The following is a 23,945-nucleotide window of genomic DNA, read 5'->3' as shown; positions in this document are numbered from 1 at the left end:
AGCTCCTGGATACAAGAATAGGAATTAAAAATGTAACTGACAATATAGACTACCAGATTTTTTTAAAATTGTATTTGAATTATTGAACCATTTGATTTATTTTACTATGTAAACTGCTTTGTGAACTACACTTGTTCAAAAGCAGTATATAAGTATTCTTAATAAAAATAATATGTTACAATCAATCTGTTCATTTTTAAGGAGTCATCTTGTGCCTTGCCCTCAGGTTATGGTGCCAGTCTTATATGCACTTGCCCAGGAGTAAGTCTCATTGAAGTTGATGGGGCTTACTTCCAAGTAGGCACACCTAGGGCTGTAACACCACTACTATCTCCTCTTCTGGAAATCCCACCGAACATGACTCGACTGGTGGTACCAGTCAACAAACTGGCAGGTGGGCAATCCTAACCACATGTATGAAAAGTGGAAGGACCACCCCACGACTTGTCTACACAGGGCTTTTCCCGTGTCTGCCCATTAATATGTCCACCATCTGGTTCCTGTAAGTAACTCTGGCCATGTGAATCATGTCATATTTGCAGCCATCTTCCCCCCCCCCCCCCCCGCCTGCTTGACTAGGCTGAATTTCAGCCACAGGAGTTTCCATCTCTCTCAGGGGCTGCCTCAATGCTCTGGGGGTTTCAGTCAACATTTTTAGAGCCCCAGCTTCCCTGACACGGCCGATTGCCTTCCGCAGTTGACTCAGAAATCTGTACAGTCTCCTCCTGTCAAAACCTTGGGGCCTCCATGGTGGAAAGGAGCCTGTGAACCGCGCCACGGCTTTTCATGCTTCTCAAAGATGGAGAGAGGTCCGCAGAACAGGCCTGAACCCCATGTCCCCAAATCTGTTTCCAAAACTGGAAATCAGGCTCCAGCACACCCTCTGTCAGGGGTGCTCAATAGGTGGATCGCGATCTACCGGTAGATCGCGAGGCAAAATGAGTAGATCGCGGAGTGCCGAACCCCCCCTTCAGGTGCCTCTGGGAGGAAACGCCAGGAGTAAGGCCCATTATACTCAATGGGGCTCAATCCCAGGTAAGTGTGGCTAGGATTGCAGCCTCACAGCCTAATCCTAGGCATGTCTACTCAGGAGTAAGTCCTGTTATACTCAGTGGGGCTCAAGGTACACCAACATACATTGTAGACATAAATGTTATATGTTATGATGGCGCGAACATTGTAAAAAAAGCTCTGGTAGATCTCCGGGCCTTGCTGGGTTTCAAAGTAGCTCTTGAGCCAAAAAAGTGTGAGCACCCCTGCCCTCTGTGTACTGAATGAACACACTGGAGGGAAGGTGCAACACAGACCTCTCCATGATTTGCAGGGTTGTTTTTTTGTTTGTTTGTTTCTTTGTTTGTGTTTTGCAGTGTGGGGGGCGGGAGGTGGGTGGATTTGAACCTGTGACTCCCCACATGAGACGTAACAAGCCAGAATTCTACCACTTCCACGCAATGTGAATAGTGCCGTTTGGTTCTCATAGTCCCAAACAATCATAATATCTGGTATTCACAGGCATACAGTCTCCACAGCAAAGACAAAATTGTCAAGTCCTTGTTAAAAGCTAGGAAGGCTTATGAACTTTTGGTCCAACAATGGGGGCCATGCCCCCATTTCAGAACGTGACTCCAAAGCTGGGATTTCCCAGCACCCACTGCTCCTTGACAGTGGTGAAAGGGGAACCACCGTCTTGCCAGTGATGCTGTATTCAAGCCTATTTCGGTGTTAAAAGTGACATCCATGCTGGTCATACTCAGAACTGAAAATTCACCTAAAGGACTTTTCATGGCAGATGAAGCTACTGTTCGGAGGAAGGAAGGAAGGGGCAAAGTGGTGCTTACTCTGTGTTGAACCTTTAAAGCTTAGGAAAATGCGACGCTGCCGTACCGAGTCAAGCAGTCAGACCACACAGTTCAGCATTGCCAACACTGGCTGGCAGCTCCAGACCAGTTTTCCAACAGGTTTCACTGAGCCTTGCTGCATGAGCTACAGGCCCTCCTGCCCACAGGAAAGAAGGAATTTCCTGTGCTGCGTAGCCCCTTCCTTCTAGGGTTCATCCTTCCGCCAGGTTTTGTCGATACTAGAAGACAGCTGCCCAAGAGAGCGGGGCGCTTCAAGGTGTCAACTCTCAGCAAAACAACTAACCTGCCAGTTTCAAGTCCGGTGATGCGGTGAAGCTAAACAGAGAAAAGAAATCCTCCGGCCTGCACAGATGATAGTTTCATAACCCCAAAGAAGTGCCTTTTCTCTTCTCTGCCCCCCCACCCCGCTCACTGCTGCACCAGAAACCACTGCCGTAGCCAAAAACAGCAGTGCTGACAGATGCCCAGCAGACTCACTGGGTGTGTCGTTCCACCAAGAAAATCTTGGGTGCTTCTTGGAGGGAAAGGCAGAGACAAGAGACCTTTCCTACAAAAGGCCTTCAAAACAAACAGCATGCACTGATAGGGTTAATTATGCATGTCACCGATGCAGGCCCTCCAAGGCAGAGCAGAAAGGTGGCCTTAGGGCAGTGTTATTCAAACTGTGCTCCTTAGGGAGGCGCCAGGAACTCAAAGTGGGATGTCCTCGCCCAGCATACAGTCACACCCCTGGGCAGAATAGAGCCCATCTTCTGTGCTGCTGCCACCCTGCCCTCTTCTCCCTCCACTCTGACTGTGTTCGCTGCATGTTGATTCCAAAGTTCTTCGACTCCAACCCCCATCTGGCCAGTATCGAGCATGCTCAGTTTGCAGTCCTTAACCCTCGCAGATCCTCGTCTGGTTGGGTCCTTGTTCTCAGCCTGGGATCGCTTCTCATCAAAGCGAAATCTCTCTTTTCAACCCGCTCCCTCTTCCACTCTTCCCTTTCAATCTCCAAACCTTCCCGCTTTCCTCCCCCTCCCCAAATAAAACGCTTCTTATTTTACCAGTCACCAGGGGTCTTAAAGTTGTTTCCATGCAGTTGGCAAAGGGGGGGGGGCAGAGAGAGAGAAGCACACACTTTACTTGGCCAGGAGCAGAAAAAGGGGACTGTTTTGAAAGTGATTTATTAACCTTGTTGTTTGACTGAAGAGGAGAGGCTGTATTTTTAAAGTGATGAATCTTGCTATTTGAAGGGAATACTTATCAGCCATTGATGAAGTGATTGCCAGCCCAATCCTATCCACACTTTCCTGGGAGAAAGCCCCATTGACTCTGATGGGATTTACTTCTGAGTAGGCATGCGTAGGATTGGGCTGTGCATCTCCTAGTATAGGAGACAAATCAGCTTCCTAACCAAACCCTTATCAGCTCTGATATATTTTCATGGCCTATTTTTGTTTTCCCCACCAGCTGCTGGAAAAATTTAATTAAACTAAATTAATAAAGGGTTCAATCCTCTCCACGGAGAATGGGAGAAATGACTAGTTGGATTGGGGTCCACAGGGGTGTGTGTGTGTGTAATGTTGGTCAGACTAGTTGTTCACAAAGTTCATTTGATAAAACAATTCTATTGGTATGCTTACAAAGTTAAAAAAAATGAGTCTTCCTGGACCAGACAAAATCTACCTACTGCAGCCTCCTGTCTCCAACAATGATCAGCAGCTGATCATTTATAAAGCATGTATATTGCTGTGTATTAATAATATATTTTTAAGATCTGCATTTAATTAATGATATGATTGATATAATTAATATTAATACAGTTAATATTTCTGGCCACTTCCTGTTTAATGACGTCACTTCCAACCCTCAGGAACATGATGGGGAGTCTTGGCCAACAGCCACGGGGGTGTCAAGGGAGCCACTGGCCGGAAATGTTTGAGTACCACTGCCTTAGGGTGTCACCGGTCCTGTGTGCTTGAGTACTCAGTGGTTGTCTTTCATGCAGGTGACCTAAATTTTGATGGAAACGAAGTGAGAGAAAGCCCACAGTAGGCATAGAAAGGGAGAACCCTAAAACATCTTCAGTTGTGGCACAGGGACCAAGATCCAGCTGGTGGGCACAAGACAGACGGGGCCTTCTCAGTGGTGGCCCTGCTGTTGTGGAACTCTCTTTCTTGGAGAGACCTGCAACTGCTCCCCTACCCTGCAATTTTAGGGAGAATCTGAAACTGTTTTAATTTGGCAAGGACTTTCCAACTCTGTTAACCGTTGTTGGTTTTAACGCTGTTCTTAGTCTTTATAGATACTGATGGTTTCTGGTCATTATTGTTCTCAACGTTCTGTAAACTGCTTTGGTTGCTTGGAAAAGCTGTCTAACAATTGAGTAAAACAAAAGAAAAGGAACTCTAAAGGCTTACTTCCTCTGAAACCAAGTTCCCGGGGTCAGAGTATACAACAGAATGAGGGCACAAGCCTATCCATGTCTACTCAAAAGTACGTTCTATTGTGTTCAACAGGGCTTACGCCCAAGAAAGTGTTGATAGGATTGCAGCCAAAGAATAATACTCCTACCATGAATTGGGCTTCTTGTGGTTGTTTGGGAGGGTGAGGGCTAAAAGGAACACTTCCAGCTCAGCTCCCTTCTGGTTTTAAGCCCACTAACAGGTTTAAAGCAACATGAAGTTTATCTGATCAGTTAGGCTGCCACAAGTTGGCAGTCCAAGACTTTTGGGTTTTGGAGGGCGGGAGGCTTACATTAGAGGGGGGACGACCCTCCATTGCCTCCCCCTTCCATTCAAAATGTATTGTGCACTGCTCCATCTCTTCCTGTTGACTTGGACAATGCTCCACTGTTGACCTGCTACAATGCTCCTGGGCTAAAACCAGGCAACTCTGGCTTTTGGGAAATGAGTCCTTCATTGCAGCTCTTCTTGCTAATGAACATAAGAACAGCCCCACTGGATCAGGCCATAGGCCCATCTAGTCCAGCTTCCTGTATCTCACAGCGGCCCACCAAATGCCCCGGGGAGCACACCAGATAACAAGAGACCTGCAAGGCCTCCTGGGAATTGTAGTTGAGAACATAAGAACAGCCCCACTGGATCAGGCCATAGGCCCATCTAGTCCAGCTTCCTGTATCTCACAGCGGCCCACCAAATGCCCCGGGGAGCACACCAGATAACAAGAGACCTGCAAGGCCTCCTGGGAATTGTAGTTGAGAACATAAGAACAGCCCCACTGGATCAGGCCATAGGCCCATCTAGTCCAGCTTCCTGTATCTCACAGCGGCCCACCAAATGCCCCAGGGAGCACACCAGATAACAAGAGACCTGCAAGGCCTCCTGGGAATTGTAGTTAAGAACATAAGAACAGCCCCACTGGATCACGCCATAGGCCCATCTAGTCCAGCTTCCTGTATCTTGCAGCGGCCCACCAAACGCCCCAGGGAGCACACCAGATAACAAGAGACCTCATCCTGGTGCCCTCCCCTACATCTGGCATTCTGACTTAACCCATTTCTAAAATCAGGAGGTTGCGCATACACATCATGGCTTGTACCCCATAATGGATTTTTCCTCCAGAAACTCGTCCAATCCCCTTTTAAAGGTGTCTAGGCTAGACGCCAGCACCACATCCTGTGGCAAGGAGTTCCACAGACCAACCACACGCTGAGTAAAGAAATATTTTCTTTTGTCTGTCCTAACCCGCCCAACACTCAATTTTAGTGGATGTCCCCTGGTTCTGGTATTATGTGAGAGTGTAAAGAGCATCTCCCTATCCACTCTGTCCATTCCCTGCATAATTTTGTATGTCTCAATCATGTCCCCCCTCAGGCGTCTCTTTTCTAGGCTGAAGAGGCCCAAACACCGCAGCCTTTCCTCATAAGGAAGGTGCCCCAGCCCCGTAATCATCTTAGTCGCTCTCTTTTGCACCTTTTCCATTTCCACTATGTCTTTTTTGAGATGTGGCGACCAGAACTGGACACAGTACTCCAGGTGTGGCCTTACCATCGATTTGTACAACGGCATTATAATACTAGCCGTTTTGTTCTCAATACCCTTCCTGATGATCCCAAGCATAGAATTGGCCTTCTTCACTGCCGCCGCACATTGGGTCGACACTTTCATCGACCTGTCCACCACCACCCCAAGATCTCTCTCCTGATCTGTCACAGACAGCTCAGAACCCATCAGCCTATATCTAAAGTTTTGATTTTTTGCCCCAATGTGCATGACTTTACACTTACTGACATTGAAGCGCATCTGCCATTTTGCTGCCCATTCTTCCAGTCTGGAGAGATCCTTCTGGAGCTCCTCACAATCACTTCTGGTCTTTACCACTCGGAAAAGTTTGGTGTCGTCTGCAAACTTAGCCACTTCACTGCTCAACCCTGTCTCCAGGTCATTTATGAAGAGGTTGAAAAGCACCGGTCCCAGGACAGATCCTTGGGGCACACCGCTTTTCACCTCTCTCCATTGTGAAAATTGCCCATTGACACCCACTCTCTGCTTCCTGGCCTCCAACCAGTTCTCAATCCACGAGAGGACCTGTCCTCTAATTCCCTGACTGTGGAGTTTTTTCAGTAGCCTTTGGTGAGGGACCGTGTCAAACGCCTTCTGAAAGTCCAGATATATAATGTCCACGGGTTCTCCCGCATCCACATGCCTGTTGATCTTTTCAAAGAATTCTATAAGGTTCATGAGGCAAGACTTACCCTTACAGAAGCCATGCTGACTCTCCCTCAGCAAGGCCTGTTCGTCTATGTGTTTTGAGATCCTATCTTTGATGAGGCATTCCACCATCTTACCCGGTATGGATGTTAGGCTGACCGGCCTATAGTTTCCCGGGTCCCCCCTCTTTCCCTTTTTAAAAATAGGCGTGACATTTGCTATCCTCCAATCTTCTGGCACCGTGGCCGTTTTGAGGGACAAGTTGCATACCTTAGTCAAGAGATCTGCAACTTCATTCTTCAATTCCTTAATAACCCTTGGGTGGATGCCATCAGGGCCCGGTGACTTATTGATCTTTAATTTATCAATGAGGTCTGAAACATCTTCTCTTTTAACCTCTATCTGACTTAACTCCTCGGTCAGGAGGGGCCGTTCGGGCAGCGGTATCTGCCCGAGGTCTTCTGCCGTGAAGACAGATGCAAAGAACTCATTTAATTTCTCTGCCATCTCTAAGTCTCCTTTTATCTCCCCTTTTATCTTAATGGAACTTCCTTACTCAGAAAGGGAAACTCAGGGCTCCCGCGGATTATACTGCTGCCTGAATTAAGCATTTAATCCGTCTGTTCCAGAGATCTCAGTCTGTCCCCCAGTCCTGTCCTGTCCCCCCGCCACAAGGTTTCCTGCTGTTTCAGTGGCCATCTCACTTGGACCGGAAAGACAGCAAGCTCCACTCTTACGGCCTGGCTGGGTCCACCAACCGCCACTTGCCTCTTCCAGCAAGCCCCATCCTTCCATCTGGCTGTTCTGTAACTTCACTATATCACAGTGCAAAATACGCAATACCCTAATTTGCTTATTTTCCTCTAGCCTCCCTTCTTTTTTCCACCCTTTGTAAAGTTTTTCTTAGACTCTGTGGTTGTCTGTAATGACAAACCGCCTTAGGTGCTTCGGAAGACAGACAGCAGATAACGGACCCTCCACCTGTTTATTTATACCAGAGGCAGCCCTTGTTTTTGGATACCTGCTCCCAATAAATCACTGACCTCATTTGGCCTTTTCCAGGTGCCTGGTTCAAAAGTTTTCAGTGCAATTTGCCGGAGATGTTGTTGGGCAGGAGGTCTGGTCTAGAGGGTAGAGCCTCCGTTTGCCTGAAGATAACATCCGAAGGTCGCCAGTTCGAGGCCACCGGCACTGTGAACGGTGAGACCTTGAAGCAGCTGACAAGCCAAGCCGAGTTATTCCACCTGCTGTTTGGCCGCCCTTCAAGTGAGATTGAAGGATTGTCAGCCTGTGTGGGAGGAAATTGGAGGCCAGAATGTGATACCAGATCATAAAAGGATCCATCTGAAATGTTGTAGTTCTTGAAAGACAGAACCTTCTTCAATTGTAAAAATCCCTTTAGGGATTTATTATAGCCTGCCTATGTAAAGCATCTTGAATTAAAGTCTGAGGAGAAATCTGACGACCAAGAAAGGTGGTATAAAAATACCTGAATTATTATTATTATTATTATTGTCCTTTATGGTTCCGTCCCCTCTTCAGGTTAAATTTTGGTGTGGTGAGTAGCTGCAGCTCCTTGAGCATCAACGCCATGTGCAGGGACTTTAAGGCATCCTGCAGTGCTCAGTTTCTAGATACAAATAATTTGATTATAAGATAATTCTGTTTTACTAGTCAGTCTTCGGCCAAAAGAATATGCACGTCCCTGGCTTTTAAGAGCAGTGGGAGATGAGACCTTCGCTCTGCCAGGGCCTAACCACATCATGAAGTGCTACTTTGGCTCAAGTTTTTTTCCTTAAAAAAAAAATAGCATAAAGTACAAAACGCTGCATAGTGAAGTGGGGACTTAGGAGGGTTTTAGCACTTAGTCCCCTTTGCCCCATGCGTTATTTACAGTTATAAAAAAACCCAAACTAACCCAAAGCTTCAACTGAAAAGGAAATGGAGGATGAGAGGAAGTGCGAAGAGAACAGAGGCCTAGATCAAGGTGTCGCTTTGCGGCAGAAGCAGCACTGCTGAAAGGGCAGCCCCTGTGATCATTGTCTCTCCGATATCTTGAAAACACAACTAAGATTTGCACATTTTCTATTCTGTCATTTGCAGCTAATGAGTTTCTAGGAGTGCTTCTTTCTGGTCATCACCTGCTTAATGATGTCACTTCCTACTTAATGACATCACTTCCAGTCCTCAGCGGGCATCATGAATGCTATTCGACCCACTATATGATGCAAGTGTGACAACCCTGCTCTAGGGAATTGGAGATAGTTTCCTCTACCTCTCCCACCACATTTACTTCTCTCTTCTTAATTCAGGGGACAGGAAGAGAAGGGCATCCCTTCTGCCACTTGCAGCAACTGCCTCTCAGTCTGTCTCACAGTTTAGGCCGGCCCCAAAAAGAAATAAGGAAGAGGCAGGATAGTGCGGGGAGAGGCCCCCTTGGAAAGCATTGCCCCTTCTAAACACATCTTGAGTGTCCAAGAGCCCTCACTTGGTTTAAGCTGGGCAGCTCTACCTTAGGACATTTACAAACCAAATTGGACATGATGCTTTTTAGAAGAAGCTCTACAAAAGATGAATCAGGAGAAGTTTCTGTGTCCCTCTGGGGGCAGCTCAGGAAAGGACCTCCCCTCTAGTTCAAGAGTTTGTTCTGTGAGGTTCATTTGCATCAAAAGAATGCAAGGGGAAACCCCCAGGAAACACAAGGTGAAGGCTCTAATCAAATCGAGGACTAATAATACACCACTCGAGTCAGGACAAGAGTGCGCAAGGCTCAAAGGGAGATGCTCCACTGTAGGGTGAGATGAGCTGCGACCGCGGGAGAGGAAGGCGTAAGTAGAACAGCCGTCTCTTTTCTTAGAGGGGTCAGGTTTGGATGAGAAAGTTGGCGGGGACTGAATTATATGTTGCTATTCACTTGAACCCCCTAGAAGGAGTGCGAGGATCAGAACTGAAAGTGCTTGCACCTTTGGGAGTTGCACAGATGTGGGAATGTCATTCAGCCTGGCTTTTCCTATTATGTTCTAAGCATCCCTGTGCAGCTTTCCCAAATGCGACAAAAAGTTTTTTTTAACAAAAAGCATGACTTAATCAAGGGGTATCAAGCAACTATATTTGAAAGATGCAGGTCTCTGGTTCCTTCAAAAGCTACATGGAAGGCAGAAGTCCCACAGGGGTGGCTGTTTTGGTTGCTGTGATGGGAAAGACGGAGTCCAATCCATGCTGAACTTTTGTCAAAAAGAAGTCATTTCAAGGGGGAAGGACTCAGACCAACAGCCAACTCCAGATCCTTCAAAACACCCCCCCCCCCCGCCACAATCCCAGGCATGTGATTTAGCAGCACGAGGCCACCTTTTTTCCTGACAGGGCTTCTGTGCATCTTTAAAAACGACAGTGTAACAGGCAGGAATTCAACAGGGCACCACTTTCTCATAGCTGCCTGGAAGCCCTATTGATTTTGCCTGCCATCTGACTGACCTGAAACAACCCCCACCCCCTCAAACCCCAAAGTGATAAGGTTGTACTTTTTAGGCTGGGGTTAAGTCATAGGAAAGACATCGTCATTTCTTTCAGGGTACATCTCATGTTTCTATCTCATGCAATTTCAATGGCACCCAACCTCCCCACCACCAGGCACTGGAATCAGGACCACAGCACAGGAGGACGGGGGAATTTTTGTGGAGAACTTGGGCTGGTGTAAAAGGTTATTATTATTATTATTAACAGTATTTATATACCGCTTTTCAACTAAAAGTTCACAAAGCGGTTTACAGCGAAAAATCAAATAACTAAATGGCTCAACATTTAACTAACATTTAACCTTTTAATCAACTAAAAGGTTCAACATTGCATTGTAGTCTTAATAGCAGGGGGTGAAAATTTTTGTGAAGGGCTGAAGGAGGTTAACCCCATCTCCCCTTACTGGGTTCCTCCCCCCCCCGGCCTGGTTTCAAGCTTTAACCTATTTCTGCCCAGCCCACAGGTGTACACATTTGATCCACATATTTGGTGCATATATGCAACTTCAGGCAGAAATGGCTTAGAGAGACAGAGATGGAAAGGTGATAAAACACATTTCACATCAAACTGAGCGACAGAAAAATGACCGAAAACCCCACTGAAATAGCCACACAGTACAACATTTTGTATTTTTGCTGAGTGCCTTACAATTCTTAAGAGTTCTCAGGTCCTCTTTCAAACTACAATGCTCAGGATTCTCTGCGGGGAAGCTGCCAAGTTTACAGCGGGATAAAACTATAAAGCATGACTTTTGCAACCATGTCCACACAGCTTCCATGTGGCAGGGGAAGAACGACAGTCTTGCCACAAAGGTGACAAAAAGTCAGTGAGAACAAGGGGGTGCTGTGCAGGAACCAGGAAATACAAAGTTGCAATGTTAGAGAATTCAACAGACAAGGAGAGACACACAAGGCTCTGAAAACCATGTGAAAAGTCCAAGTTTAACAGGGGTAGAGGGTTTTCCCCCCCAAAAGCCCCATAGCCCTGTCAGGTTGCAGGTCAATGAGGGTAACTGGGTTTAGCCCTGTTAGAGACCATCCAGCTATGAGGGCAACACCACATAAATTTCAAACCCCCCAACTCCCCAAAATCGCCTCATATTCTACTTTTTTGGTTTTGACCAAAACCTAATTTGGAGAGACCAAGATAATAAGAGATTTTTCCAGTCCACAGTGGGACCAGGCAGTCAAACATTGCATATTCGAGAAGGCCAGTGTCTCCCATTAACCCAAGGATTCGCTTTCCTTTCCCCTCTTGACACAGCTCCAAGACTCGACACGCGATTCAGCCTGCCCCCCCTCAGCAAATATGCATGCAGAACTGGGGTTCATTGGCTACGTGCGAGGTGGCCTGATCCACCAATGACGCAGCGTCGGGCCGACATCCTCCTAGAGGAGATTTTTACCATTATTTGTTTTGCATGGTGAATATGACAACACCGCCTTTAGTCAAAATGGCCACCCTTGAGGAAATTCTTCCATTCTCCATTTTATCATGCCGTGTCATCTCTGTATGTGGCACTCGGCTCAGAGCGAGAGCTCAGGGCCCTGCCCCAAAGGGCTCGCCGTCTGTTGGTTTATCCAAGGAATTTCCATCAGGCCTTTCAGTTTTGAAAGGGGTGCGGGACAATGTGGCGCCCCAAACACATTTGCAAGACACGCATGTACACACAAGAGACAAGAGAGGAAGGAATGGAGGCAGAGAATAGATAAGGTGGAGGGATGCTCTTTATCCTCTGACACAACACCAGACCCAGGGGACATCCACTAAAATTGAATGTCGAGAGAGTTAGGACAAAAGGAAATATTTGTTTACCCAGCATGTAATAGATCTGTGGAACTCCTTGCCACAAGATGTCACGATGGCACCTGAAGGCCTGGATGCCTTTAAAAAGGGTTTGGACACATTTATGGAGGAAAAGCCCATCGCGGGTTAGAAGCCATGAAGTTTATGTGCAACCTCCTGGTCCTAGAAGTAGGCTACCTCAGAATGTCAGGTGCAAGGAGGTGGCATCAGGATGTAGGTGTCTTGAGTGCTCCCCTGAGGCAACTAGTGGGCCACAGGGGGATCCAGGAAGCTGGACCCTTGGCCTGATCCAGCAGGGGTCTTCTTATGGCTGGGGGAGCACGAGACTGTCACACAGCTGAAGGGCATGGCACTCGAACTCACGGGGGGAGCAATGGGGCAATGAGGGGTCTGGAGGGGGTGGTCATGGAAAGCTTTGGAGGTCAGGAACAGAAGCTGTGATTTTTCTCCTCATTGTCTTGTTCACTGAGGATCCCCCTTGTGTTGCAGAAGACTGGGGGGAGCATTATTTTATGATGCACACAGTTAGTGTACCTTTATCCCTGCAACCATTCCGAGTGTACCATTTCTAAGGAGCTCAACGGCTCCCCGGAAAAGAAGCCATGATATGACCCAAGATGTAAGCAGGCTGCGTGGCGCAGAGTCAGACCCCTGGCCCATCTCAAGGCGGCTGGTAGCAGCTTTTCAGGGAGTTTTTCCTCCCATTCCCTGGAGGTGCTAGAAACTTGCGCAACCACTGAGTTCACAGTGCCTTTCCCAAGCTGTGCCCACACGAGGGCGCACCCCCCTCCAAAATTATCACTGCAGAATCAGGTCATCAAATGTTATCCCCATAGGGGGGAAAGAAGTCGAAAGTGACCAGGTTCGAGAGAGTTCAGCACCGATGATGCCTGCTGCTTGATGGCAACCTGGCAACTCTGAATTAAAGGTAGCAGCCCTGAGAACAGGTTTCATTTTTTCCTAAGAGATCTGCAGAACAAACCTCTAGAAGGTGGATCTAGAGAACTGCAGAACCTCCTTGGACAACAGGAAGGCAGATCTCCAAATATTTTGTATTTTTTGCTTCTTTTTTTTTAATACCACCCTTCCTAAGGAGCTCAGGGCAGTATACACGGTTTCTCCCTGCCTTTTGTCTTCACAACCACCCTGTGAGGTAGGCGAGGCTGATAGAGACTGGCCTGAAGTCACCCAGCTTTGTGGCTGGGCAGGGATTTGAACCTGGACCTAAGTCCAACTCCCAAACCACTACGCCATCCTGGCAAAACATGTTACACTTTCTCTTTCCTCAAGGACCTGACATGCAGGGGGCCTACCCTAGACAAAATGAGGCAAGAGTCTGTCAAGAGTCTTGCCTCCTCTCATGTAGAAGCTGTTCATATTCTGACCATCTGGGGAGGCCCCTTTGTAAGTCTCACCCTGGGAAGAGGGAGTCACAGCTCAGTGACAGAACAGTCTCATACATGCAAGAAAATATCAAGCACACACATAGCGCTGTCTCAATGCCCGAAGCTTTGCCTTATCCTTACAATAACTCTGCACTGGGAAATAAGTATTCTTATTCCCATTTTGCAGATGGGCAAGACTGAGGCACAGAGCAGCTGTTTTGCATGCAGAAAGTTTGACAGGGCAAAGCCCAAACCCATGTAAGCCTTGAATAGCAGTTGGCTCTCAGCTGGTGTTGCATAATAGCTCTCTGAAGTCAAGCAGGTCTTCTCTGGGGTGTCCCCACTAACAGCAGTTTTTTGTTTGCCTGTTTAAACCAAGCCTTCTTGATGCCTTCCTTTTTGCTGACTTCTGCTTTTGGATTTTAAATTTTTGATGCCAAAGTGCCTTTTACTCACAGCTACTGTTGTGGTTTCATTTTTGCTGTTTTGCTTTGTTAAATTTCTTTTTTAAAAGCTGCCTGGAGATGTTCGGCTTTTAAACAAGAAATTTATCAAAGCAAAACAGTAAAATACGCACCAGTTAAATTACCTTTTTTTCTTTTTTTTTTTTAAAGGTTCAGGATCACAAATGCTGCATTTTTGGCTGTCTTGTGTTGAATGACAGGTTTAAGGCTTGTTTTTCTTCAAATGTGTTTCTGTGATCAGGTCAGGCAGCTGCAGGTGGCTTCAGGTTGAGGCCAAGACCAGCATGGAGGGAGGTGGAAAAAGGGGGGGCTGTTTCACTCCTTCCTTCCCAGCTGTTTGTTACCCTCCCCACCTTTTTCTCATCTTGAGAGATGGGGACTTGCATTTTTTTCCACCTCTGGGGGAGGAAAAAAAAATGAAGGCGGAGCCATTTGGGCTGCATAGGCAAGGGTTAAACACACAGCTCCACTCCCAGAATACAGGCACATCACACCTGCTGTACATAATCAAAGAATGCGCTCCCAGCAAAGAGGTAGGGGGAACATGAGCTCCCCAAGTCAGTCAAACACTTGACATCTCCTCCACTAAGCCACTGCAGAAAACTCTGGGCTGGGGTTTGGGGGCATGTGCAATAGTTTCCTAAGCATGTGCAGAATGTATGTCCTTCAACATTTAGCAGCTACAGAAGAAAAAGTCTCAAAAATGTTCTGACTCTGCTTAGCTTCTAAGATCATGGTATAAGCCTACAGCACCCGGTATTCCCAGGCGGTCTCCCATCCAAGTACTAACCAGGCCCGACCCTGCTTAGCTTCCGAGATCATGGTAGAAGCCTACAGCACCTGGTATTCCCAGGCGGTCTCCCATCCAAGTACTAACCAGGCCCGACCCTGCTTAGCTTCCGAGATCATGGCATAAGCCTACAGCACCCGGTTTTCCCAGGCGGTCTCCCATCCAAGTACTAACCAGGCCCGACCCTGCTTAGCTTCCGAGATCATGGTGGAAGCCTACAGCACCCGGTATTCCAGGCGGTCTCCCATCCAAGTACTAACCAGGCCTGACCATGCTTAGCTTCCGAGATCATGGTAGAAGCCTACAGCACCCGGTATTCCCAGGCGGTCTCCCATCCAAGAACTAACCAGGCCCGACCCTGCTTAGCTTCCGAGATCATGGCATAAGCCTACAGCACCCGGTTTTCCCAGGCGGTCTCCCACCCAAGTACTAACCAGGCCCGACCCTGCTTAGCTTCCGAGATCATGGCATAAGCCTACAGCACCCGGTATTCCCAGGCGGTCTCCCATCCAAGTACTAACCAGGCCCGACCCTGCTTAGCTTCCGAGATCATGGCATAAGCCTACAGCACCCGGTATTCCCAGGCGGTCTCCCATCCAAGTACTAACCAGGCCCGACCCTGCTTAGCTTCCGAGATCATGGCATAAGCCTACAGCACCCGGTATTCCAGGCGGTCTCCCATCCAAGTACTAACCAGGCCCGACCCTGCTTAGCTTCCGAGATCATGGCATAAGCCTACAGCACCCGGTTTTCCCAGGCGGTCTCCCATCCAAGTACTAACCAGGCCCGACCCTGCTTAGCTTCCGAGATCATGGCATAAGCCTACAGCACCCGGTTTTCCCAGGCGGTCTCCCATCCAAGTACTAACCAGGCCCGACCCTGCTTAGCTTCCGAGATCATGGTGGAAGCCTACAGCACCCGGTATTCCAGGCGGTCTCCCATCCAAGTACTAACCAGGCCTGACCATGCTTAGCTTCCGAGATCATGGTAGAAGCCTACAGCACCCGGTATTCCCAGGCGGTCTCCCATCCAAGTACTAACCAGGCCTGACTCTGCTTAGCTTCCGAGATCATGGTAGAAGCCTACAGCACCTGGTATTCCAGGCGGTCTCCCATCCAAGAACTAACCAGGCCTGACTCTGCTTAGCTTCCGAGATCATGGTAGAAGCCTACAGCACCCGGTATTCCCAGGCGGTCTCCCATCCAAGAACTAACCAGGCCTGACTCTGCTTAGCTTCCGAGATCATGGCATAAGCCTACAGCACCCGGTATTCCCAGGCGGTCTCCCATCCAAGAACTAACCAGGCCCGACCCTGCTTAGCTTCTGAGAAGCAGACAAGATCAGGCAGGTGCAGGGTAACCCCAAAGTATGGGAGCTGCACCCCCCTCCCACTCTGGGGTGGTTGCCTAACCGGCTGGGATGCAGGCAAGCCTAACTGGAAGTCAGGATCGGTTTTAAGTCAATTGGACCAACCACTTGCCTAACTGCCCCCCCCTCCCGCGCTAGGGTAAAATACAATATTTTTCAAAACCAATTCACAGTCACTAAAACAAGTGGTTTTGTAGCCATTTACTTTCAGCGCTAATGGCACATTTTTGTTTGTTTACTTGAAGGCTTGCATGCATGCAATTTTATGTTCAATCTGCTTAGATCCATTTGGCCCACTGACTCACATGCACTTTTTAAGTGCATATTTTGACAGCTTTCCATTCTACGTTAAGAGTTAGAAAGCCTATCATGAATTTTATTGAAAGGAAAGGAATGAATAAACCTTTATTAGGCGTAGATAAAGCATAGATAATTTTATTTATACCTCTAAGATTCTACAGACCTTGCGTGTGAACCTGGAACCCTGCAAAAATGTTTCCAGTTGGGCCCCACAGCTGTTAAGACCCTGCCCAAATGAAGGGCCTGAGTCACCCTTGGGGGTGGGATTGTGACTCAGTCTTTCTGAGAACTGCTAACAAGGGGATGCCCAAGTGCCAGGGAATGGCCTTGACAGATTTGCAGTTCCTCTGCCCAAAAGAGTGAGCTTGGCATCACGCCCCTTGGTTTACCTTAATTCTGTTTTGCAGACCTCCCTCAGCCAGCACCAGTGCCTCCAGCAACCATGCAGTGCCCAAAGGAAAAGTACTGGGACAAGCTCCTGAATGCGTGCATGTCCTGCAAGTTCACATGGTGTCAGCCCCCCAAGTTCAAGCAATGCGTCGACTACTGTAGTGAGTGTACATAAAGATGTCTGTGTGCATGCGTTTGTCTTAGCCTGGCATAAGAGACAGGCAGTTGTTTCTCTTTGCAAATGCTGAAGGTGGTATATTAAGGGGCATCATCACCAGGAACCCCCTCATTTTTGCCCTACTGCCCTCACTTAGTAAATAGGTGTGGCAGGTTTCCACTCAGGTTCCAAAAACCTGTAAAAACCTGTTACTGCAAGTTATCGAACCTGCAAAACTAGTCATCACAGTAGGACAGACTCCGGCATACTGACTTCAATGCTCAGGCATTGTCTCGGGTACAAATGCATGTTGGTCTTTAACTAATCTAGTGTGTTCCATTAGATTAGTTCCATTAGATTAGATTAGTTCAAGTTTAGTGTCAGTAGCTGCAATTCTATCCACTCCTACTTGGGAGTAAGCTCAATTGACTGTAACGACACTTTTGCATAGACATGCATAGGATTGGGTTCAATGTTACATCGAACAGATGGAGACCCCAAGTGCATGGTGTGTTTGCCACTTAACCCTGTAGCTTGGGCAGTGGTGCAAAGCACTAAGTCTTGCAGGGAGTTCAAGGGGCCCCTCCCTCTCAGAGTCATTCTGGGCAGTGGGTGCAAAATGGAGGTGTACACCCGACACTGAAGGGAAGGGCCTGCTTGTATGCTGCAGTGGGGGCTCCCTGCAAAACTTAATGGTGAAACTAGAGGGGGTACAAAGCACTGAGTTTGGGTGTTGCCTTTACTGCTGTGTTGGAGGGTACACTTAATCCTTACCCTCCTGTTTTGCCAAAAGCCCTTTCCAAACTTGGTCTAGGAAACTTATGCCCACTTTAAGCTAATTAGTCCCCCTGGCTCAAACATGGTTCTAGCATGTTCTAGCAGTTCTAGCAGTTCTAGCAACTGCTGCTGAACTCCAGCACCAACAGGAAGGAAACCAGTAAGTAGCTGGCCTGTGGGGCTGCAGGGTCCCTCCCTCCTCAACGCAGCAGCTCTTCTAGGTCCAGCAGTGCCCCCTTAGCTCTCCACCACCATCTGTCCTCCTTCCTTCAACCTTTACTCCACCTGCTACCCACAAACTCGCCCTCCTGCAGGTGGTGCTTCTATCCCTGAGGGCCTCCTTGCCTCCAAGTGGCTGCGGCTGTGCAGCACACTCACTGCAACCTATGGCCTGGTGTTTACTTCATGCTTCCCAGAATTGTCAGGGCCACTGTCCACACCACACCCTGTCTCCTCAAGGGATCTTGCCTGACTCTACTACCCCTCCATGCTATCTTCCTGCTGGAACCCGTGTCCCTAAAGCGGTCAGTGGACACTTAAAGTGCTACTGTAGCAAATGGTACTTTTAAAAGGTTAGAGAGCCCCTTTGTGGGGGTGCGATTGTCAGCAGGAACACAGTGCAGAGGAAAAAAGCCTAACAACATGCTCCACCACCACCTCAATTCAAACCACAGCTTCTACCCAGAGGTAAAAGTGTGACTCAGGCTACAAGGCACTCCAGAGTTCAACACACCTTAATAGACATACGGTTGGTTTTCCTAATCCACACACCCACGGATCTGACTCAACACAGGTGCCAAACCTGTGTCTGGAGGGCCTCAAAGATCTCCTGGACACATCCAGAAGGCACGTTTGGTTTTTGGTGAACATGCAAAATGCCTTTCGGAGGCCTCCAGGAGTCCTTCTGTGGCATGGGGAGGTCACGTGCAGCCTCCCCAAGCCTCAGAATACCTCCCAGATGTGACCAAAAGACACTTCTGGTTGCATCTGGGATGTCCTATGAGGCCCTTCTGCAGATCTCATTATCTGTGGAAATCAGTATCCGTGAGTGGTCCTGGAATGCATCTGCTGAAGATACAGAGGGCTGACTGTAGTTATCTATTACCAATCCCCCCCTACATTTTTATACCACCCTTCCTCCAAGGAGCTCAGGGTGGTAGAAATGGTTCTTTCCCTCCTTTTGTCCTCGTAATAACCTTATGAGGTCGGTGAGGCTGAGAGTGACTGACTCAAGGTCACCCGGGAAACTTTGTCGCCGAGCAGGGATTTGAATCTGGACCTTCCAGCTCTAACTCCTGAACCACTACCCCACCCTGGCATTTATATACGTTAATCAAAGATCAGCGAGAATTAGAATTCAGTGGAATTATTGTGTATCACCAAGCTGAGGCAGATGGACCACCAGGATCACTCAAAAGCCAATAATGTCTTTATTCCCATCTGCTTTAACGGAGTCCCCTTTTGGAGAAAATGCCGTTTGCGACGACATCTGAAGAGTCACCATGTTCTGCGGGTAAAAAGCTGTTCAGCAGCTGGGGAGGAGGGCTAAAGTCCCCACTAAGCAGAGCAAGCTGGTCGACAAGCCAGCTGCTGGAGCAGCATCCAAAGGAGAGCAATTCCTCCTCCAACTTTCGCCACATTGAAGGATGCTGCTGTTCCCATGGCAACGCAACTGGGTAGCCAATGAGCGACAGGCTACCAAAGATTGGATGGAGCCTTTGGGAAAAGTGCTGACTCGCAACTGAAACAGCCTCTTCGTTATTTATTTAATGCAATGGATGCAACTCTCTCCCCTCCCCCCCCTTCATCTTCTCCCTACAGGCTCCCAGGACTGCAGCAAGCGAGGGGGATTCTACTACGACCATCTCCTGAGGAAGTGCATCAACTGCTCTGCCATCTGTGGGCAACACCCACAGGAATGCCAGTCTTTCTGCAGAAGTAAGAGCATGGGCTGGACCTTGCGTAGTCTGGGGCATGCAATGCGGTCACAGCACAGTTTGGCCACACCTGTTGCTTTTTTTCTCCCCCTTTCTAACCTAAAGCATGTGTATCTTTTGCATATCAACCGTAATCAAACCCATTTAATTGTGGGTGACAATATTTAGGGGTAGAACCAGCAAGTTGGCCAGGGATACAAGAGTGCCTTCAAAAAAGCAATGTACGGAGGAAGGCAGATTGGTCAGTGTGCTAAAAAGTATTGTGATGTAGGAAACTGCCTTCCGAGTTAGAGCCCTGGTCCATCAGCTGCTCTCCAGGGTTTCAGACAAATCTCCCCCCCCCCCCGTCTTCCTAAAGATGTCACACTTTGAACCTGGGACCCTCTACATGCAAAGCAGGAATCTACCGGGGAACAGCAGCTCTACACTAGAGGCATCTGAATTAGCTCAGGTTTGGGTAGAAACAGGCACTCCCCCATATGGTGTCATTGCTTTTTAAGCACAGAGTCAGTGACCTGAAGTCCTGGAGAGCTGTTGCCCACCAACAGGGACAATATACTGACCTAACGATGGGCTTTGTTTCATATGTGTTTCAAAAATGTACCCAGATCTATTGGCTGCTGCACACATTGAAGGCTGTGTGAGAGGTAGCTGGACAAGGAGAGCACTGGTGAAAGGGGCAAGGGTGTGTTGTTGAATCAACCCAAAAGCCAAACCAGTAATTTTTAAACGCCACAACGCAAACACAAAATCAGGGACCGCAGCAGATGCTAATTGTTGCATCTCTGCTTGATTTGTTACTCCAGCCTCACTTCCTTCCAACCCACTTCTGCTCAGGGGTCAGCCATTCAGTGACATCGCTGTGCGCCCGGGTCATTTCCCCTCTCCCAGAGCAGTGACTCAGCAAAGTTACCTGCTCTCAGAGGAAGATGCCTCCTGCATAGGAGCACAAGATGTTTCTGGGCTTGTGGCCAGGTGCTGTTCAGGAGGACAGTCACAACACTGACTCATACAAGGAGCAGGCTTCTTTGAGGGCAGGCACCCTTCAAAAAAGTAAAACTTGCTGGTAATTGCAAACTGCAGAACTTCTTAAAGTTCAGGAAATGCAGAACCCAACTATAGTAATAACGGACTCCGATCAGCGACGCTTGCTGAAACACGACTTCTAAGCCCAGTTCAGTGTTGGGGCAGAGGTCTGAACCAAGACCCAATTCACAGCTCAGTCACTTAACCACTGTGCTACAGCAGCAATGTGTGAACCTCAGGTATGCAGGGAGAACCTTCTTTGCAATCCACCAGCATGATTCAAACAGGCTGGGGTGGGCGAAAGGGCTCCTGCCATGGTCTCAGTGCTCTCCACCAGGAAAATTTGCTTTGTCCTCTCACCCACCCCCAAGAAGAACGTGCTGAGTAACTGAAGCTTTATACCCGTTTTAATTTCCTTTTCATTATTGATGGCTGTTTTGTTTTGCTTTATCGAGTTGTGATTTTACTGTGTGTTTGTGAGCTGCCTTAGAAGTTGCTTACACAGGGGAAAGGCAAGCTGAAAGTATCAATAATAAATAGAAAGTGTGGGCAAGGCAGGGCCGTGTCTCACAGCCACCACCCCTGGGCAGCTCCAGTTCCCACCTCCCTGGCTAAGCTGGAGAGCTGTTCAGCGGAGTCAGGGGGCCAGGTCTCCGCAAGAACGTTGGAGCTGTCCGGTTAAGGAGCTAAGAGCCGGTGTGGATGCAGTGTGGCCAAGCCCCACTTAAGCAGTTCTATAGCTAGCCCTGCTGCTCCAATTCTTTCTGAATCAGCAGCAGGATCCAGCTCTGGAATGTGCGCCCTTTCTGGCCACTTCCTCCTCCTGAGTAGCACGCAGGGCTGGAATATGCGGGCACTGCACCACCTGGTCTGGTCTTTCACTTGGGTTCACTCCTGCTCCCAAAATCCAAGGGGTGACACTGGAATATTTTATTACAGTATTTATATTCACTTTCCATAGGGTTCAAGACATTTTCCTCGTCAGCTGTCAGTTTCACGATCCAATGCACCAACAATCAGGTCGTGACCCACAGTTTGGGAACCACTGCCCTAACTTATTTCATTTGTATTCACTGTGTGCATTGCCAGCACAAAATCCAGAGTTGCTTCCAGACCTACACTGCTGCCTGGCAATATACAAATCAGCTGCTAACACTCTTTTCTCCCCAAAGGCCTTTCAGATTTTCCTGTAGCCACTTTGCCTATGCCAGCTGCTCTCCAGAGCGCCCAGTGCAAACTGGACGGGACATGCGACCAGCAACTGGTAGTCTACATGGTCCTGGGACTCTGCCTGTGTGTTCTGCTCTTCTCCTTGCTGTTAATGTGGCTCTACTTTCGAAAGCAGGAGGAGGTGGGAGCCTGCCAGCCCAGCCCTGTCACCTGCCATAAAATGCGGAACAGTCCCAAAGGTAAACAACTTGACATAGTTTTGGACAAGTCAAGAACGTTCTAATCACAGAATGGTCTGCGTGTGCAGCAAAGTGAGGCAAGGGATGAGGAGGGCAGAATGAATGGCAACATTTTAAACTAGGGGGGCAGGGGTTGTATTTTTGAATGCTCCTCTATGGGGGGGAAAGTCTGGAAGCAGAGAAGAGGCAAGCAGGAAGTGGGCTGGGCTAGAACACCTTATTTTCAATGCAGCGGAGTTTGCTTTTTAAGTAGGAGGCAATTGGATGGTGTCAGGCTGCCAAAATGTACACTGGGTTCTCCACGGGAACCCTAATGCAGTGGTTTGGGAACTGCATCCCAAAGGAGCACAGTGCAGCCTCTTCTTCCCAGTCCATTGGGCTGAGATCCTGCAAAATCTCATGAGATTTAATGCAATGGCACTGTGGCAAGTTTGGGAACTGTGTGGCAAGCCATGATGTGTATGCGCAACCTCCTGATTTTAGAAATGGGCTATGTCAGAATGCCAGATGCAAGGGAGGGCACCAGGATGAGGTCTCTTGTTATCTGGTGTGCTCCCTGGGGCATTTGGTGGGCCGCTGCGAGATACAGGAAGCTGGACTAGATGGGCCTATGACCTGATCCAGTGGGGCTGCTCTTATGCTGCCCTAATGGCATGCTGGGCACTGCCACTGAGAGGTCAGGGCCTGCCGTACTATGGGCTCTTGGCCAATTCCTAACTGGACCAATGCCTGAATGATACGGTCCCCTCCGCTCACACCCCCTTGAGTCTGACACAACACATCTCCATTTCAACTTCCTACCACCTTCCTAGCTTTCATGCGTAGATCAGAGTGGGCTCAAAGAGCTGTCGTTCAAGGCTCAGAGGAGACGCTGGGGCTACTTCGGTTCCAACACCCACAGATTTGTTTTTCAGATCGCCTCGTGGAAGCTGGAAGCGTAGGAAGTGGCTCCAGCGGCAGCCAGACCCCAGAGCCTGTTGAAACCTGTGGATTCTGTTTCCCCGAACAAAGCCCTGCTGTTCAAGAGACCAGGGCTGGTTATAGGACTTACCAGCTTGGAGCCCAGGGAGAAGCAGACATGGCTGGGATACCTGGCTCAGGTAGCGCGGGAACTATCCCTACCCCTGAAGATAGCCACTTCCAAATCATATGCTCTCCCTCGCAAGAAAAGATGCAAATGGCTTGAGCAGTACTACAGTAGGTAAACGAGATACGTCACGAGTGCCTTCCAGCCCCAGAACACCACACACTTATTAAGAAAGCTGCTTGAATTTTTCAGATCTTTATACCACAACCACTGCAGATATGCCTCACCTTAAGAAGCAGTTCGTTTCACCTGCAGAAGCCATCTCTGAGAACGTACCACTTCCAGAGGGGAGGTTTTCACATTTCTCCCCCCCCCCGCCAGAAATAACTCTCTGCACACAGAAAGTCGCCTTATCATGGGGGGAAAAGCCTAGCTTCCTCCTCAACGCACAAGCTACTCACGTCCACATTGTCACTGCCTCTTCTGCCCATATTCCCATAGAATGCGAACAGCTAGTAGGCCAGGATGAAAGCTCTGCCCTTTTTGTTTCCTTCTGTTTTTTAAACCACTGATGTGTTAAATGATGGATGTTAAAGAGGATGTTTGTTCACAGGAATTGAAAATTTTACGTGCACCTGAGTACTTGAATGAAGTTAAGTTGAAGTTAAAAATAAGTGGAGCCCCACATTTCTAGGGTTGAGAATCTATAATAAAAACGCCCATTTTCTGCAATGTGTTGCCATGAATCTGTTCGCAGATCACTCCCTCACCCACCCACACAAGGTGTTAATAAGGAGACAAGCTTCCCGTCCTAAACATGTTCGCAGAAGAGGCCTGCTGAATCAAGGGATGATTTACTGCAGCATCCTGAGTGCTACAGGGGCTTCAGGGAAGGTGTCACCAAAACACCAGCCCTGGCAAGACTCTAGTATATTGTCCCTGCAACCCTTTCTGCCATTTGAAACCCTTGCAGAGGGGAAGCAAGAACAGCCAGGGGGAATTCTTAGATCAGGCCTGTCTGTACCTTATCCATTTCCAAGTTTTTCTTGTAACTATTTTATTTATTCTTCACATTTCTA

The 23,945-nt window shown here is 48.3% G+C and overlaps 1 protein-coding gene across 1 annotated transcript; it reads left to right on the top strand.

The window, feature by feature from the left end:
• Positions 1-357: 357 nt before the first annotated feature.
• TNFRSF13B (TNF receptor superfamily member 13B) lies at positions 358-23,025 on the top strand. Its single transcript, XM_066640877.1, has 5 exons — positions 358-394; positions 16,551-16,694; positions 19,289-19,405; positions 21,603-21,839; positions 22,754-23,025. The coding sequence occupies exons 1-5, from the start codon at positions 358-360 to the stop codon at positions 23,023-23,025; spliced, it is 807 nt and encodes a 268-aa protein (XP_066496974.1).
• Positions 23,026-23,945: the final 920 nt, after the last annotated feature.

Source organism: Tiliqua scincoides, chromosome 13 (assembly GCF_035046505.1).
Source record: "Tiliqua scincoides isolate rTilSci1 chromosome 13, rTilSci1.hap2, whole genome shotgun sequence".
NCBI lineage: Eukaryota > Metazoa > Chordata > Lepidosauria > Squamata > Scincidae > Tiliqua > Tiliqua scincoides.
This window is presented reverse-complemented; position numbering and strand designations above follow the sequence as displayed.